The 17,665-nt window shown below is 32.2% G+C and overlaps 3 protein-coding genes across 3 annotated transcripts; 1 reads left to right on the top strand and 2 right to left on the bottom strand.

Annotated features, from left to right (window-relative positions):
- Positions 1–740: 740 nt before the first annotated feature.
- LOC102618171 (protein DUF642 L-GALACTONO-1,4-LACTONE-RESPONSIVE GENE 2-like) lies at positions 741–3,913 on the bottom strand. Its single transcript, XM_006465328.4, has 3 exons — positions 3,707–3,913; positions 1,703–2,215; positions 741–1,458 (listed from the first exon to the last, which is right to left on the bottom strand). The coding sequence occupies exons 1-3, from the start codon at positions 3,774–3,776 to the stop codon at positions 917–919; spliced, it is 1,125 nt and encodes a 374-aa protein (XP_006465391.2). The 5' UTR covers positions 3,777–3,913; the 3' UTR covers positions 741–916.
- Positions 3,914–11,631: 7,718 nt separating this feature from the next.
- LOC102618454 (uncharacterized) lies at positions 11,632–12,415 on the bottom strand. Its single transcript, XM_006465329.4, has one exon. The coding sequence runs from the start codon at positions 12,362–12,364 to the stop codon at positions 11,963–11,965; it is 402 nt and encodes a 133-aa protein (XP_006465392.2). The 5' UTR covers positions 12,365–12,415; the 3' UTR covers positions 11,632–11,962.
- Positions 12,416–15,495: 3,080 nt separating this feature from the next.
- LOC112496878 (ribulose bisphosphate carboxylase large chain-like) lies at positions 15,496–17,576 on the top strand. Its single transcript, XM_052431503.1, has one exon. The coding sequence runs from the start codon at positions 16,059–16,061 to the stop codon at positions 17,505–17,507; it is 1,449 nt and encodes a 482-aa protein (XP_052287463.1). The 5' UTR covers positions 15,496–16,058; the 3' UTR covers positions 17,508–17,576.
- Positions 17,577–17,665: the final 89 nt, after the last annotated feature.

Genomic DNA, 17,665 nt, shown 5'->3' with positions numbered 1-17,665 from the left:
ATTGATTCATTTATAATATTATTGTGTATTATTTATTAAATTCAGCAATTAGTGATATAATTTTAAAATAATTAAAATATTTATAGATAGTTATTTTTACTTCATTAAATTTAATTTAATATAATCCTATTCAGTATTATACTAAATAAAAGGCAATATTATAAATAATTCGATTTAATTTAATATAATCTAATTGAATTTAATATTAAAAATTAATTCAATCCAATTACGCGACAAACACGTAACGTAAGGAGACAGTGCACAGCCCACAAGGGCGTTGTTCTCCGTGAAAGAATGACTTTTGATGTAGTGATGAGTACAAGTGGTCCTACAATTGAAAATCACAGGCAGAAGATTCCAATTCTAAAGTATTTAATTGCAAGATAAGGCCTCTTTCAACAAATAATAAAATAAATAAAGATACGGCCTCTCTAACAAATGAAGCGGCACAATCAATGTCACAAAATTAACTATTGACGCATAAAGGAAAAAATAAAAAAGTAAAACCTCCTTATTTGACAAAATTAATCGAAACCTCTCTTATATTTTAATTATAATTTTTTAATTAATTATGATTAAAATATTATTTAATTAATTAAATAATTAAAAATATTCATATTTTCAAAATCAAACAACCATCAAACATAAAATCATAAGATCAATAAAAAAGTTGATACTCAAGAAAATTTAGACGTGTTTTAAAATAACAGATGCTTTGGTTCTTTATCCCGGCACATAAATTACGAAATGTAAACTGATCATTAACACTCTTGCCACTATTACAAGAATCCTAATTAAAGTACAATAACATCATGTATAGTTCACAAAGTGCTTGGAACATTCAAGTAATAGTCCAACAACAAGAAATATTAAGTCAATAATGCCCTTGTGCCGATGCTGATCAAATCTTTTTCAATCACACACGTAGTGATCGTATCTTATGAGCAACAAGCAACTTAACATCATCAATCACGGGGCCACACAGCGACCCCGAACTGTCGCTTTGCATGTTGTAGAATGTACTGAGGAACATGATGCGTGTGCGCGGTGACACGGCCTTGAACCTAAGCAAGGCTTTCTTGAATCCACCTTTGCCCTTGGACGCATACGTTACCTTAACGTTTTCTCTGCCAGCATAAGCTTCTACGCCCAACGTCCCGGCGCAGCCGTTGCCGGCGTCGCCGACGGCAAATGAGAGGGCGTAGGTCTTGTTGACCTCGGTCTTGACAACTTGTGTCAACGCACTCTCTTTTCCGGCCACGAGTTCGATGGCACGTCTGCCCTCGGGGACGAAGAAGTGTTTGAGGTCAATGTACTTGACGGCTTTAAGGGATTCAATGATCCATCCTGGGAGAGGGCTGTGATCATCTTCGATCTTGGGTGGGATTAGGACCCCCCATGATGCATTAGGGAACACATACGGTCCCTCCTCAAAATTTCCATTCTTCAATATGTTGACTGCAAAATAGCAACCCAAAATTAGAACTATTTACAGTTTGACCCCGTTAGTCATAGTTCATTACATAAAGACCCCTACATCTTTTGTACATTTAACCTCTAAATTAACTTTTATCATATTTGGATCCGAATTGGTTAATTTACAACAAATTAGATAACCCCAGATAAAAGATTTTTGCTCCGCCACTAGAATTATTTTGATCAGTTGTAATTGAGATTTGAGAATGAGAGATAGAAAAGTTACCTCCAGTACGTTTAGGAGGATACAAAACCTTCAAAGCAACAGAATCAATAAGAGGGCCACAAGCTGGGTCTTCCTCGACTCCAGGATTGTGAATTGTAATCTCAACTTCTTCAGCATCAGCAACAAAAGCCCACGCATAAGAATCCCAGCCGTTGTTACTATACATTGTTTGCATTGGCAAGATTGCCCAGTCGTTCGTTTCCAAGTTTGGTGAAACTGAGACATTGAGCTTCTCTTCTTGAGCACAAGTGCGGGCTGCACTGAATGTCATAGAGTAAAACCTGCCCTTGGTGACCTTAATGTTCTGCTTGATCGATGCCTCGTTGCCTAACCGCACGGCGAAGACTCCTTCAGGGACGATGAGCAGCATGTCGCCTTGCTTGTGGCCGGATTTTATGTACTCTACGTAGCCGGAGATTTGCCAGTTTGGTATGGCATTTGGGTGTGTTACTACTGTGCCTTTCATTTGTGACCGCTTTGGACCGTACTCAAAGTTACCATTTGGTAATAATCCTGAAATTTAACGCATGTAAGTTAATCAATCAAATATAAGTATTTAAACAAGAAGCAAATTAATCCGATATGTTTTTTTGCTTCAAATCTAATTCATCGCTGTTGCCATGGTGTCATCACATGTTCTGTGCACGATTAAATATCGAAAAAAAAAGAGGACAGGGTTATATAATTAATATGCTTTCTAAAATTAGTAAATGACAAAAGTGACATGCTACCTTTCTGTGTTTTATTATTCAATGCCGTCACAGGAGTATTCTAGTCATTTAATTAAAATAAATTATAACTTATCGTCTCATACAAAAATTACGTGAACCCCACTGCCTATTAAATTGCTATATTTACATTGATCAGTGTATCGTACCTACGTCCTGATAAAAAGGCTTCATTTACATCATCATTCATGAAGTGGTCCAATCTATATCATTATTATCATCAAAGGTTAATGGGGCCCACCACGTGTAAGGCCCAGATTCCCCTAAAATTGGCCAAGTTTTCAAATCTCTTCTATTAATTGCCGTCGAACGACCAAAGCACATGAAAATAAATACAGGCAATAAATAGAAATTGAAATCAGGGTGAGGACTGACGACTGACACAACTTGTACAGGGTCTGTTGCTAATGCTAACTTTATTTTATGAAAAAGACTTAGCTATTCGTTGCCGAGCTACTAGGTCTTTTTTATGATGTTGTGATTAGTAATTACAGTATTAGAAATAGCTTATAGAGTTAAATTTTAATCGTTATTTAATTAAAAATACTCTTTAATTTATTTGTAATATCTGATTAAATTTATCTACTGTATACAAAAATTTTAGCTAACACTCACCATATATCTCCAGAATTTTTTTTTTAAATAAACGTCAAGGTAAAAATTTATTAAATAAAAAAAAAGGGTACAAAGTCCATTTAAAAACAATAAAGACACAAAAAAAATTAAACCATAATAGAATTAAGAAATTGGTACTTAGGAATCCCCAAATCAGAATAGTTCTAATAATTACCTAAATTTTAAACTTTTATTTTTTTATTACATTTTACTGAATTTTACTGACTTGTCACGTTGGCCACCTAAAAAAAAATTTTTTTTTTTTTACCGAATTAGGGTTGAATCTCAGTGAATCATGGCAGCAAGACCACTCTACCACTTACAATATACCGGCGGGTATTAAGTAGGCACTACCATAAATGTTCAGAATTGATTCTACAAGGTTGCTTCATACAAAATAATGAGCAAAGTTTAAAATCATAACCTGTTTAGTCGCATTCTGCGATGGTAATAACAAGAACAAAAATAGTCTTGTTTGAATGAGATCTAGCTAACAAAAACTTTCTAGGAGATCATATATATTTGTTAAGCATTTTTTTTTCCTCTTTTCTCAAGGAACATGCATGGGATCTGCTATCAAGCTAGCCATCTAACAATATGCAACATAAATTACCGAACAAAATTATAAAAATGAACACAAATATTAAATTTGAGAGCTTACCATCGGTGACTGATAACACTACGTGACAGGTGGCACAAAGAAGAACTAAGAGCACGGAGATTCTGTACATTATGTATTTATGTTTGTGCCGTAGAGATATTCACAAATTCAGAGAGAGATGAGAGAAAGAAAGTGAGGGAGAGGGAGAGGGAGAGGGAGAGGGATGCAAGTGCAACATGTAAGTGTGAAGATCAGAAGTGGGGAGAGCTACGGCTTTTATGTGATTCAGAATAATAGAAAGCCACTAGCTTTTATCAAAATTGCATCGTTGCCACTCGAAAATATATCCATGCAGGTTTCAGAGCTGAATATATATATAATTATAAAATTATTGCCAAGACCATGTTCAAGACTAACAAGTCTGACACAAAACATGCACCCTCATTCTATGTTCTTTTAATACGATGACCAAGAAAATAGAAATCACTTCTTTAACTTGCTTTTATTTATTTTTTAATCTGTAATCAAAGAATAAGAAGTTAATTAAGTACCATTAATCACTGAATCGCGGTGGTTCAAGACATGAGTACGACAGAAACTATTGGTGATTTTTCCAAAATTTTAACAAAAATTGGAAATTTTGACGTAAAATTGCACAGGGGATACTTTAACTCAATATTTTAAATAAATTATGTAAATAACTATTAAAAATGAAACTGCAAGTTATTAATATTACACCAGCATGAGTTAATCACTTCACTAGTCAATCAGCTGCCGCGATTAAGGGACTGGAATATATATCTTGGGCTTACAAATTTGTGAGAGCGTGTGATTTTAAAATAATGAAGCGTAATTAGCAGATATTTACAGCTAGAAACAAAATGAATAATCGGCATCGATCATTTAAATTAAATTAATTAATCTTGAGATTTGGTCTTTTCTGGTGAAGGTTGAAGACATGCTATTCAAAGCCACATGGATGCAGGGGCAGGCTGCTGCACTTACATGCATTATGCTGGTTGAGGTTGAAACCCATTTCTGCCTTAATAATTGTCTAATTTGCAGGTTTTTTATTATATATATATATCCTCAAATTCAGATATTAGAATTTTTGTTTTTAAGGAAATCATATGTGATACAATTATACAATTAGAAGACTTTCATATATTCACAATCGCTATACAATTTTCGAAAACAATTTTTTTCCTTTCAATATTTTAGCTGTGAATTTGTTAGGTTACGCAAGATAAAAGTTTAAGCTTGAAAGTATTTAAATTTGTCTAATATTTTTTCCTCACCTAGAAAACTTATCTGGTTTCGTGATATGGATCATCCAACACAGATGGCCTATTTTGTGATCTGTGAATTTAATTTTCTGTTATAGAGATATCCATACAAAGGGTTTTGGATTAAATCTTATTATCCAGCCGAGTGTGATCGCTAGACCCAAAAGCATAATTAACAATATTCATTTGTAATTGATTTAAAATGAAAATATAGAAGAAAATGTGAAGTGAAATGACTGAAATATAGCTCCATCACTAGTAACGAAATCACATGGTTCTGATAATGTGCTGTCTGCCTGCATCTTCTGAGAAGGTGACTGGTGTCCAAGGTCCATGCATGCATGGATCAAAGTTAAATGAAAATAAAAATAAATTAACAACAAAATACTCTTCAATAATATAATGTAAAAATTTGAATTCTCATTTAAAGTAATCAATATTCTCTGATTTGTCAGCTCGTGGGGATCAACAGAAAAAACATCAGATCTAATTAATGTGCAGAATCAATAAAAAAAAAAAATTTCATTGTTAAAACTTAAAGGGATAATTCAGATCTTATCCTAAGCAACCCATGTGCCATTGATTCTTCCTTAAGTTTCGTTGATATAATCATAAGATTATTTTACCATTTTCTCTTTGCTTCTGTTTATTTGTTGGTCGGCAACAACGGCATTAATTAGAAAATATTTAGGGCATGTGCATGCAAGTGAGAGGAAGCATAGGAATCAGTCGCATATATGATTATGTCAAAGAATTAAATATTGGTTACTAAATTAATGCATATATATTTAGATGAAAATTACATCAATAGAAGGTGCTGCCGTATTTGATTTGTATGTGACCTGCCATACATCATGACTACCTCATAGCCCCATTATGTTTTCGTTAATGTTGACAGGGAAAGTTAGCTGATCCTGCTCTATCTTTTGACTTGAATTAAGTCTTCTATTTAGATGAAAATTTATATCAATAAAGGGTGCCGAATTTGATTTGTATGTGACCTGTCAAACACATGCGCATGACTATCTCCATAGCTCTATTATGTTTTTATTAACGTTGACAAGTAAAAATTTAGCTGATCCTGCTCAATCTCTTGACTTGAATTAAGGTCTCCTATTGGTGTATATTATTTGATTTGTCGAGACAAGCAAAATCAATTTTATCAATTGAGTAATATAATTGAATTCTATATACGAAAGTCAATTCAATACTTGACTTAGCTAGCTATATATAGTACTCGACATATATAACCTTGTGGTTTTCTATGTATATGGTAGATATTTTATTAATTTCTTTCAATTTTTCCTTGTTCTGTTCGATTGATGAGCTTCTCAGGTTGTTTAAAGTTCATTATTGATTATTGAACTGTTTGTAGAGATATAAATTTTTTGAATGATAAAATTTATGTAATTTCATTCTTCTATAACAAGATGATGGGAGTCATATATTATATTTTATTTAAAAGCCTTAACAGGAAAAAAAAAAGTAAAAAAAGTTGTTTGAAGAATTTAAAATATATATATTGATCACTTAACTTATTTTTTGTGATTTTAGAATTATTATGGGTAACTATTAAATTATATGGTACTTTCTCAGGGGACATATTTCAAACAAACTTTATCATTCAACTCAAATATAGAAAAAAACCAAATCAGTGGGGGCTTAATTAATATTTTACTAAGGGCTTAAAGTGTCAAAGTTGGTCCCTGAGTGGGTCCGTGACCAACTCAGTGAAAATGTGAAATATCAATCTCAGAAATGGAGAGTGCATCAAGGTCCGATTGGCAGAAGCTAAGCTGTAGAGTCCATCGCGCTTCACCCTCAATGGGAACTCGACACATGCACAGAAGTCATTAGTACTTTTTGGCTCTTTGCATTTAAATCAAGATAGTAGTAGTTTTCTATTCAGCCTCGTGATCACCTTTAATTTTATCTTAATAACTTATAAGACCCTATCATTGTCTTCATTTTAGCAGTAATTTTATCTCAATTAAAATTACTTCTTAGAACAAAATACTATTAATAATAACATAAAAATGTTCTATATTCAATTTTGTGTGTCTCTTTTCACCATATAACTTGTAGGTCAGAAAAAACAGCAAATACATTTAGGGTGAGATCATTTTGCACTCAAAAAATTATTCCGAACATTCTATTTTATTTACATTCATTTAATAAATTTAAAAAACTAAGTTTTACTTTATACACTATTTGAAAACCAAAAAAATCCTTACTTAAACTAGTTAAATTATTATTTTTTTTTTACTCAAAATACCAATAAAACTATTCAGCACACCAAATAAAACTTTTAGGAAATTTAGCCAATACTTACAACATTGAATCCAATTTAAGTTTAAAAAAAATCTATAAGATAATTTTAGTAATTAATTATTATTTATTAAAAGAGTAAAAAGTGTCTATAGGTTGATGGATCATGACCCTGATTTTCACACGATTCAACAACGGGGATTCTTATTAGTGCAAATGGTACTTCGAACTTGGAATGAACATAAAGAAATTGACGACACTTGTTTATCTTTTGAATTGTTTTGCTAGATTGGTTGCTCTATGTTAAGTATTATTTAGGGTGAAGTCATAGGTTCGAGCCCCTATAATGTATTATGGGGGTTTAATTTCCTTCCTTAATTTGAGTGAAGGTAGTATTCTCCCTTTTGAAATGTAAGTGAAGTATACGTCCTTTAAATATTAGAGAGGGTAAAAATCTGGACGGACTTCATAAGAATTAATGTAAAACTAGTTCCAGTAATAATATGATTTGTAAATATCAGTTGTAATCTCATGTAATATGAGTTGTACTCTTGAGCAATAGTCTCATGTAATAAAAAAAAGTATTGTTTAATTTTTTAGGTTCGTTTTAAAATCTAAAGCAATAAAGACAACTATCTTAACAGTTTTTTTATTTAAAAAATTGAAAGGGTTACACTTACTTTATAGTCAAAATCTTTCAAAATATTGATTCGCTTCTTGTTCATAATATTATTTAAGATGTTAGAAATAAAAGATTTAAGGTTTATGAAAATATATGTATATATATATATATATATATATATATGTTGAATGATAGGTGTCTTTTGTGGGTGTTCAAAGTAATTATGTTATATTTAGTTCATAATATATTGTCCTCATTTATAATAATTTACATAAGTGGTATTTTTGTAATAAATTATTTTATTGATATTAAAATTTTCAAAGTACTTTTTAGAGTGAAAATAGCCCCACCCATATTTTTATTATACCACATAGTGGTTAATACCCACATAATTATGACAATTAAAGAAAATATAAAACAATCGATAATAATAACGGTGACAACAATCATCGACAATGCTCACATTTTCGAGCGTGGTCATGTTGATCGTACTGATTTAACTTCTAAGGTTGTAGCAGTTAATTCATTGATTTTTAAGACTTGAAAACATAAATGGCATGACAAAACAGTTGATTTGCGAACACAATTAAATTATATGCACCATATATTTCGTCTGCGTTTTCTGAATATAACAGCTAAACCCCAAACGTAAAATGTTTATTCTGTAATGTGCAGTTTTACAAAATATAATGCTAATAAAACATTTTTCTGATTTAAGTTATTGGAGGAAACTAAATGAAGGAAAGGTGGCACAAGTTGATAAGTTTGAACGGGAATGAAAGCCGGAGCTTAAGGGAAAAAATTAAGAATAACAAAGGTAGGAAAAAGATAATACATTGAATCAGCAGATTGAGGAAGAAGAAAATACATTAGCAGCAAGATAGAAAAAGAGTAAGATGTAAAATTTTTTATTGAAACGCTTGACAAGTGGTCGAGTGATAAACGCCATTGAGGAAGAGAGTCATTAGCAGCTAAGTTTTTTTTTTGGAATTTTTTTTTTAATAGTGATATTTAACCTCAACTTTTTTTCTCTCTTAAATGGAGTTATCTTTCATTAACTTTATTTTTTTTTACAAATTTTTAGCTAATAAAATTACCATTTTGATAGAAAAATAAAAATGAAAAATGGGAATAATCTAGTAAATTTCTCAAAACTAAGTAACACTTCCAGAAAAAGGGATCAAAACTAAAGAATAATCTCATAATTTTTTTTCTTCAAAAAAAATCTCATAAATTTTATTTAATTATAATTCTCTTCGCCATAAAATTAACCAGTAAAATTTTATATCCAAAATTGATTGATGATTTGTTTCTTGTCAACTGCAATTTGGAAAATCTTAAATAATTTGACGTGGTATTATATGTTATGCCGTCAGAACGTGTTCTTAAACTTGTGTTCAAAACTCTAGTTATTTTTCAAGTCAATAATAATTGATCTAGCATTTCCAATTGATAATAGAAATGATTGTGATTTCTAGTAGGAGTGTTCATAATCCAATCCAATCTGCTCAATCCATCTGATACGTAGAAATTCGATCCGTGAATTGGTAGATTAGATTGGATTGAAAATTTGAAAATCCGCAATCGGTAGATTGGATATGGATTTACTTCTATAAATTCACAAAAATCTGTGAATTTGCAAAAAAATAAAAAATATTTATTTTATAAAAAATTTAAACTTGTAAATATGACATTATACTTACTAATAATAAATAAATAAGTTAAAATATAGTTATATTAGCACTATATGATATCTTATCCCATAATAATATAAAATAAAAATAATTAAATAAAAAATACAGCTTCCTAAGTAGTTAATTTTTATGTATTGATCTAAACAAATGAGATTTTTTTTTTCTTTTTGGTAAGTTATATTTTGAAACTTTGAATGTATTTTCCAACTTTATTTAAACAATTAATTTATTTAAATCTTATTTAATTTTGAATTTGATCAGTAATAAAATCATTTTTATATTAATTTTTTTATTTAGTTAGTTCGTAGATAAAACATTATTAAAAAATTTTTACCCGCAAACTAATCCGTAAAATAATGGATTGGATATGGATTGGGTCAAATCCGCATCCGATCTATAGATATATGGATTGGATTTGAATTAAATTTCATTAATCCATGGATTGGATTGGATTAAAAATTTATAATCTGTAAAATCGTGGATTGAATATGGATTAATGTCCAATCCGCGAACACCCCTAATTTCTAGCGTGATAGAGTTAATAACCCAAACTTTCTTTGTGAACAAGAAAATTTAGAGAAATTTGTCTACAAGGAATCAAGAATCCTGATTTTGGTATTGGAACCTGATTTTTGAGATGTAATGTGAAGATGACCAATAACAAGGGTAGAATATATATATTAAAAATTTTAAAATTAAAATTATAAGGTAAGGCTTTTTAAACCCACCAATTTTCTTTTTAAATCCTCTATTTAAATTAAGTTTTATTTTAAAATAATTTTTAATAAAATTACTTAATTAACCTGCTTCTCTTTCTCCCCAATTTCTCAATTTCACTATAGGTAGTTTAAACTTTTATCTTTCAATTTTAATTTTTAAATAAACATTGACATTTTTTTTTCACAACTTCTCAAAATCAGTTTCATAATGGCTATTACAAATTGGAAGATAAAAAATCTATCATAAAAGAAAGAATATCAATTAATTTTTACCAGCTATGAAAATCATAAAAATTTCTTTGGGTTTCATATTTATTCTTAAAACAACAAAAATTTAAAATGAACAAAAAGGAAAAAAATAGTAATAGAAAAAAAGAAATAAAATTTAATTTACTGAGAAAAGAAAAGAATCAATGGCCAAAAGAGTAAAACGGAGATTTCAAGATGCATAATGTGATGGTAATGAAAAAATACAAACCCTTTAGCTGAGCGCCAAGACTGTTGCCTTGCCCTTATAATTATAATAAATAATTTAATTGAATCACTCTTCTCCTTATGAAATGAATTGATAAGGCTCGAACTCGTGAGTTGTTACTTTAACGAGCCCACCACTAGGCCCAGTTGACAACTATTTTGTACTTCATAGTTTAAAACTTTAACAATATAACACGAGTGATGATATTTGAACCATTAATGTTAATTAATGTTGATTAGAGCATGCCTATCACTCACTGGAGCCATATGAGCAATGACAACAACATCCGGTATAATGTGACGCGTCGGCACTGGCACCGCACCAAGAGAGAAAGAGGGAGAAGGAGGCCAACATAACACAAGAGAGAAAGTGAGCAAGAGGGAGAGGAGAAGCTGCAGCCTGAACATTGAAGAGTTGTTCTTCTTCCCAAGTTCACTCAAAGATCAAAGCTTCTTCGCGGCCCTGAGATGTACCAGCTTGGATTTTTCATTTAAACTCTACGCGCTATGATAAACTATTTAGTAAAGTTAAAAGTTTCTGAATTACCAAATATTGTTATTTGTTCTACTAATTCTCATATTTGTAACTCCTATACCGTTTTATTCGTTTATTGGGGTAATTTTTTTTTTTTTTGGTTGTTTCCGATCTCTGTTGATTTTGTTCGAAGTTATTATGTTGAAATAAATATGATTTATAGGTTTTGTAAATAAGGATAATTTTAGACATATATAGAGAAAATTTAAAAGTGGGGCTGCTGAGATAAAACATATCACTACTCACGCGACAATGGGGCGCCCAATAGTCCAATTCGATCACGGGTTCCACCCATTATCTAATAGCAACTACTTGTCGACGTTTCACGAGTAGCAAATATTAAACCACAGAAGAATGAATCCTATTGAAAATTGGCATAATAACTACTGAAAGAAAGTTAACGATTATTCAATTAAAAGCAAAGACTCCAGCACACTACACATTGAGCAATACGCAACTGGACCCATATTAACGTTATGAGAACACAAAGAAAAATTAGATCATTTTTCATCACCACCAACAACGAAATGATCAGACGATGATCTCCAGTACGTACACGAACATACGCTGTTCCCAACCACGCATAATTAAGGCCATCCTAATTTTACTTTCATTTCGACAAATTAAGCAAGCCAAGGCAAATTGCAAATATAAACGAAAAATGCAGACCTTTAAACCTGTTTCGTTTCCGGAGAACGGATAACTGGATCCGATCCGGTCACTTCTCCGGCAAAACCGACATATCGGACGCGAGCCGGGAGGCGAGCGCCGAGTGGTACATTACATCGTGGAATGACGAGCTCTCCGCAGTCTTCTTCCTCAGCTGCTTCGCCTTCTCCTCCGTGAAACAGCCGGGCGAGAACCTCGATCCGGGTCGACCCGAATTATTATCTGTACCCGCCATCTCCAGTTGGTTTTTCTTCCTGTTGTTGTTGTTAAGGTAGCCGGGATCGGATGACCAGCCGAAGAGAGGGGCCCACCAATTGGTCGAAGAGGAGGAGGAGGAGGAGGAGGAGGAGGAAGGAGGCTTTATACGATTGGATTCGGGTTCTTGGTACCCAGATCCAGAGGATGCCCTGATAGGAATGGATAAGGAGCATGCAATAAGTGCGTTGGCCATGATGAGTGTGCAAAAAGTGCGAAGATTGAAGAGAAAAATATCAAGATCTAGAGCTATCGGAAGTTATAAGCTGCAATCGAGCACGTGCATTAGTTGCAATTCATGCTGTGACTTGTTGTACGTTGGGGCTTTACGGGTACCTAGTTTAAACAGTAGGGGTATTCGGGAGATAAGAGTACGGTATGTGGATGCGAGTATTGAGGAGAGAAGTGGATAAGACGTTACACGTAGAGGGCGTGTTGGGTGGTCTATTCGTGCGCTTTTTGGTTGCTTTTTTATCAATAGTTGAGTGTGGAGTGAGGGTCACGTGACTTGGCGGACCGGCGAAGGAAAAGGGGTACGGGTGAATGCACTAGCGCAAAATATTAAAATAATTAATATTAATAATTGCGTAACCAAGGATTTCTATACCATGTTGGTTGTATTTTTACAGTATTCATAATGAGATTAGGGCGGATCCTTAAATTTAATGAGTAAAAAGCTATTAATATTAATTTAGTAAAAAGCTACCCACACTCTTAAGGTTTATTTAAATGGTCATACAAATTCCTTTAATTTTATAAATGGTCAAACAGACCCTCTTAATATCATAAATGACTATTATACCTTTAGATTAAAACAGTCTAAATAAATATAAATATAGTAATTGGATAAAAATAATAAATAAATATCATATGATACAAATAAAATATTACAATAAGTATAGTTAATAAATTAATGCGTACAATGAGAATTTTGTTAATATTAAGTTTATTATTAGTCTATCCTGATGGATTGAAGAAAATCTATTAATCCAAAAATTCATTTTAAGATTGATATTAATGTTGACATAATTAAATAAGATATTGTAAACAATAATATAAATTTTATAAATTACTGTGAATGTTAGGTATAATTATTTAATATTATTAGTATGTCAAATAGATTTTAGTATTATTAAAAGAATATAACAAATTAATAATGTTAAAATAAATTTTCAATATTCAAAATATTTTATAAATTTTATCTTATTTTACATATTATATTTTTTATTTTCAGGGGTTCTATATGACCATTTAAGCAAAATTTAGAGGTGTGGACTGTCTTTGGCCCAATGGCCAGACCCTGCACTCACAACTGTGAAGGTTGTGATTCGAGCTCCCGCGATACATGTATGAGGCTTATTTCCTTCCTTAATTATGATATATAATTAAGTGACGGCAATCTTCTCTCTTTCAAAATGCGAGTGGAGTAAGCATCCCTCGAATATTTAAGAGGGTAATAAGAGGAAGATTAAATTTGTAATTACCCTGATGTATGTATTACGAATTGAAATATTAAATATAAATATAAGTAAAAATTAATTTGCACACTAATGAAGTAAATTGTATTTTATGGGCATTTGATACATTAATTTATGGTCAAATGATATATATGACATGCATCTTCAATCTTCTCTTTAATCTCTACTATCTTCACCCCTAACTCATATCTTTTTCCCATGAAATTTTGACCGCTTAATTCATTTTTGCTATTTTGAACATTTTTACTAGAACAAATCATTTTTTTCTTCCACGGGGTGTGATTGCATATGATTTATATTATGTTCAAGTGTTTCAACTACACTATAAAATTTTCTCACCAATGCATACATATCTAAATTGTTCCTCTTTAGCTCACCAAGTGCACACCTGACAGCAGCAAGATTAAATATCATTTGCTCAATTTTTTCATTAAGTTTTGTTAATTCCTTCTTATGGTTACAATTTTGAAAGTTAGCTTCACCCTCTCCACTTGTTTTTATGCTTTTTCGGCGCTCTGCATCATCTTTTCTTTCCATATGCATTTTTATGTTAATATTTAGTTAATCATATACATCGAGTATACCTATAGAATTATGTAACTAAACAAATAAAATATCAATAAACAAAGCTGAAGATTTTAACTTCTATATTTCATATTGGGATTGTCTCTAATTTTTAGAATTTAAAGACTAACTTTTAAAATTCAATTATAAGATATTAACAGTAAGTTGAATTCTCTCCTCAAAACAATTTTGTTCATAAATTCTTATTACATTTACACCAATAGTTAAATTTACATTGAATATATTAATTGAATCCCCCATAATTTATTTCAAACAAGCCAACATTAAAATCTTTCATAAGTTAAAAATTTAGATTCTTTTTAAAACTTATTTAAAAAGTTAAATAAGTAAAGGGTTTGGCAGCTTGCACCATATATAAACAACACTGATAATTGATTCTTCCTTACATGCTTTACATATATAAATAGCTAATTTTATATTCAAGCCCCTATAATACTCAAGACAATAAAATCACAGACCTTAGACCATGGCTACAAAAACTCAAGGCAATAAACTGACAATATGTTGAATTGGATAAGTTTATGATTCTAGTATGGTTAATAAATTCCTAAGTTAACATTATACATCCCCCTTGATTTGGAAGGAGACTTAAAAAAAAATTCAGTTTGAAAATACAACCGAAATTCACAAGGATTCACTATAAAATCAATTCAAATAACAAAAGTAGTTTAGATTCTTTGGCACTATAAGTGCTCTAAAATAAGCAATAATTGCTAAGAACAACTTATCAAATATCTTTCATCTAATTATTAGGAAACTTAGACAATCTTCAAAAATCCAATTACAAATACACGAACATGACTACATGAGAGATAAAGAGAGAGATTGTATTTTACGATATCTCTCATTTTTTAATTTTAAAATCACCTTTTTAACTGGTTTGTTAATTGGTTAATTATTTTTAAAATAATTAAAATTTTTCATTACTAACAATAATATGTACCGTTGATTAGATCTAACAATATATTTTTTTTACATTATTGATGTCGTAAAAAAATTACGGCATCAAAGAAGGACCATATATATTTTAAAATTCTCTTATAAAATGAAAGACGTCTGACGACGATAAATAATACAGTCCCATTACAAATTTGTATCTTACCATATTTATTCGTATAAAAGCTAGATGCCTAGATCACAATTGGTTTCAATTTTCAACTCAAGCAGAAGACTCAAATTGCTCGTAAAATTATTGACATTTGGCGTAAGGATTAATTGTGGATCCAACGCAATAATAGAAAGAGTTGCGTTTGGTCTTATATCAAGTGGGTGAATAAAAATCTTGAGAAAGTCGTTCATTATATCTATCATTATAGACAATACCCGCCATATTATCTATGGAGTTCGAACCTGAACTCTCTTTTTCGATTCATTATTTCTATCTCATTGGACCTTATTTCTTATTTTAGCATATCGACTTATGCCTAGTCTATTCTTTTTTTGGATATATATACCCTGCTTTTTGATATATATACCCTGCCTTTCTTTACTGGATGAATTACGCATATTTTCTTTGCACATATAGGATTTACGTATACAACACATATTACTGTCAAGAGTCAATTTCTTATGATTTAGAAATTTCGATTGAAAAAAGGTAAGGGATTAGAAACTTGAAAGGCGCCGATTGGGTTGCGCCATACATATGAAAGAGTATACAATAATGATGTATTTGGTGAATCAAATACCATGGTCTAAAAAAACAAGGAAACGCTCTGAGTAGGTGATAATATTAATTGAAAAGCTTGTGAAAGATTCCTGTGAAGGGGTTTCATTAACTCCTAATTTATGTCGAGTAGACCTTGTTCTTGCGAGAATTCTTAATTCATGAGTTGTAGGGAGGGACTTATGTCACCACAAACAGAGACTAAAGCGAGTGTTGGATTCAAGGCCGGTGTTAAAGATTATAAATTGACTTATTATACTCCTGACTATGTAACCAAAGATACTGATATCTTGGCAGCATTCCGAGTAACTCCTCAGCCCGGAGTTCCACCCGAGGAAGCGGGGGCTGCGGTAGCTGCGGAATCTTCTACTGGTACCTGGACAGCTGTGTGGACCGATGGGCTTACCAGCCTTGATCGTTACAAAGGGCGATGCTACAACATTGAGCCCGTTGCTGGAGAAGAGAATCAATATATATGTTATGTAGCTTACCCGTTAGACCTTTTTGAAGAAGGTTCTGTTACTAACATGTTTACTTCCATTGTGGGTAATGTATTTGGTTTCAAAGCACTGCGCGCTCTACGTCTAGAGGATCTACGAATCCCTCCTGCGTATACTAAAACTTTCCAAGGCCCGCCTCACGGCATCCAAGTTGAGAGAGATAAATTGAACAAGTATGGCCGTCCCCTGTTGGGATGTACTATTAAACCTAAACTGGGGTTATCCGCGAAGAATTATGGTAGGGCGGTTTATGAATGTCTACGTGGTGGACTTGACTTTACCAAAGATGATGAGAACGTGAACTCCCAACCATTTATGCGTTGGAGGGACCGTTTCTTATTTTGTGCGGAAGCTCTTTATAAAGCGCAAGCTGAAACAGGTGAAATCAAAGGTCATTACTTGAATGCTACTGCAGGGACATGCGAAGAAATGCTAAAAAGGGCTGTCTTTGCCAGAGAGTTGGGAGTTCCTATCGTAATGCATGACTACTTAACAGGGGGATTCACCGCAAATACTACCTTGGCTCATTATTGCCGAGATAATGGTCTACTTCTTCACATCCACCGTGCAATGCATGCAGTTATTGATAGACAGAAGAATCATGGTATGCACTTTCGTGTACTAGCTAAAGCTTTGCGTCTGTCTGGTGGAGATCATATTCACGCCGGTACAGTAGTAGGTAAACTTGAGGGGGAAAGAGACATAACCTTGGGATTTGTTGATTTACTACGTGATGATTTTGTTGAAAAAGATCGAAGCCGCGGTATTTATTTCACTCAAGATTGGGTCTCTATACCAGGTGTTATACCTGTGGCTTCCGGGGGTATTCACGTTTGGCATATGCCTGCGTTGACAGAGATCTTTGGAGATGATTCCGTATTACAATTTGGTGGAGGAACTTTAGGACACCCTTGGGGAAATGCACCCGGCGCTGTAGCTAATCGAGTAGCTCTAGAAGCATGTGTACAAGCTCGTAATGAAGGACGCGATCTTGCTCGTGAAGGTAATGAAATTATCCGGGAGGCTAGCAAATGGAGTCCTGAACTGGCTGCTGCTTGTGAAGTCTGGAAGTCGATCAAATTCGAATTTGCCGCAATGGATACTTTGTAATCCAGTAATTACCATTTGGTTTATTAGTTGAATTTCAATTAAACTCGGCCCAATCTTTTACTAAAAGGATTGAGCCGAACCCAACGATTCTATTGTAGATGTTTCATAGCATGTTTGTATTTTAATATTTTGACATAATTATAATCATTTTCATTATA

The sequence above is a fragment of the Citrus sinensis genome, chromosome 7 (assembly GCF_022201045.2).
Source record: "Citrus sinensis cultivar Valencia sweet orange chromosome 7, DVS_A1.0, whole genome shotgun sequence".
NCBI lineage: Eukaryota > Viridiplantae > Streptophyta > Magnoliopsida > Sapindales > Rutaceae > Citrus > Citrus sinensis.
The sequence above is the reverse complement of the archived record's forward strand: the minus strand, read 5'-3'. Positions and strand labels throughout refer to the sequence as shown.

Coding starts and splice junctions, on each gene's coding strand:
- LOC102618454 (XM_006465329.4), bottom strand. CDS start 12,364: ATGGCCAACGCACTTATTGCATGCTCCTTATCCATTCCTATCAGGGCA.
- LOC102618171 (XM_006465328.4), bottom strand. CDS start 3,776: ATGTACAGAATCTCCGTGCTCTTAGTTCTTCTTTGTGCCACCTGTCAC. Junction 2,216..3,706: donor AGTGTTATCAGTCACCGATG/GTAAGCTCTCAA, acceptor GTTAAATTTCAG/GATTATTACCAAATGGTAAC. Junction 1,459..1,702: donor TCCTCCTAAACGTACTGGAG/GTAACTTTTCTA, acceptor GCTATTTTGCAG/TCAACATATTGAAGAATGGA.
- LOC112496878 (XM_052431503.1), top strand. CDS start 16,059: ATGAGTTGTAGGGAGGGACTTATGTCACCACAAACAGAGACTAAAGCG.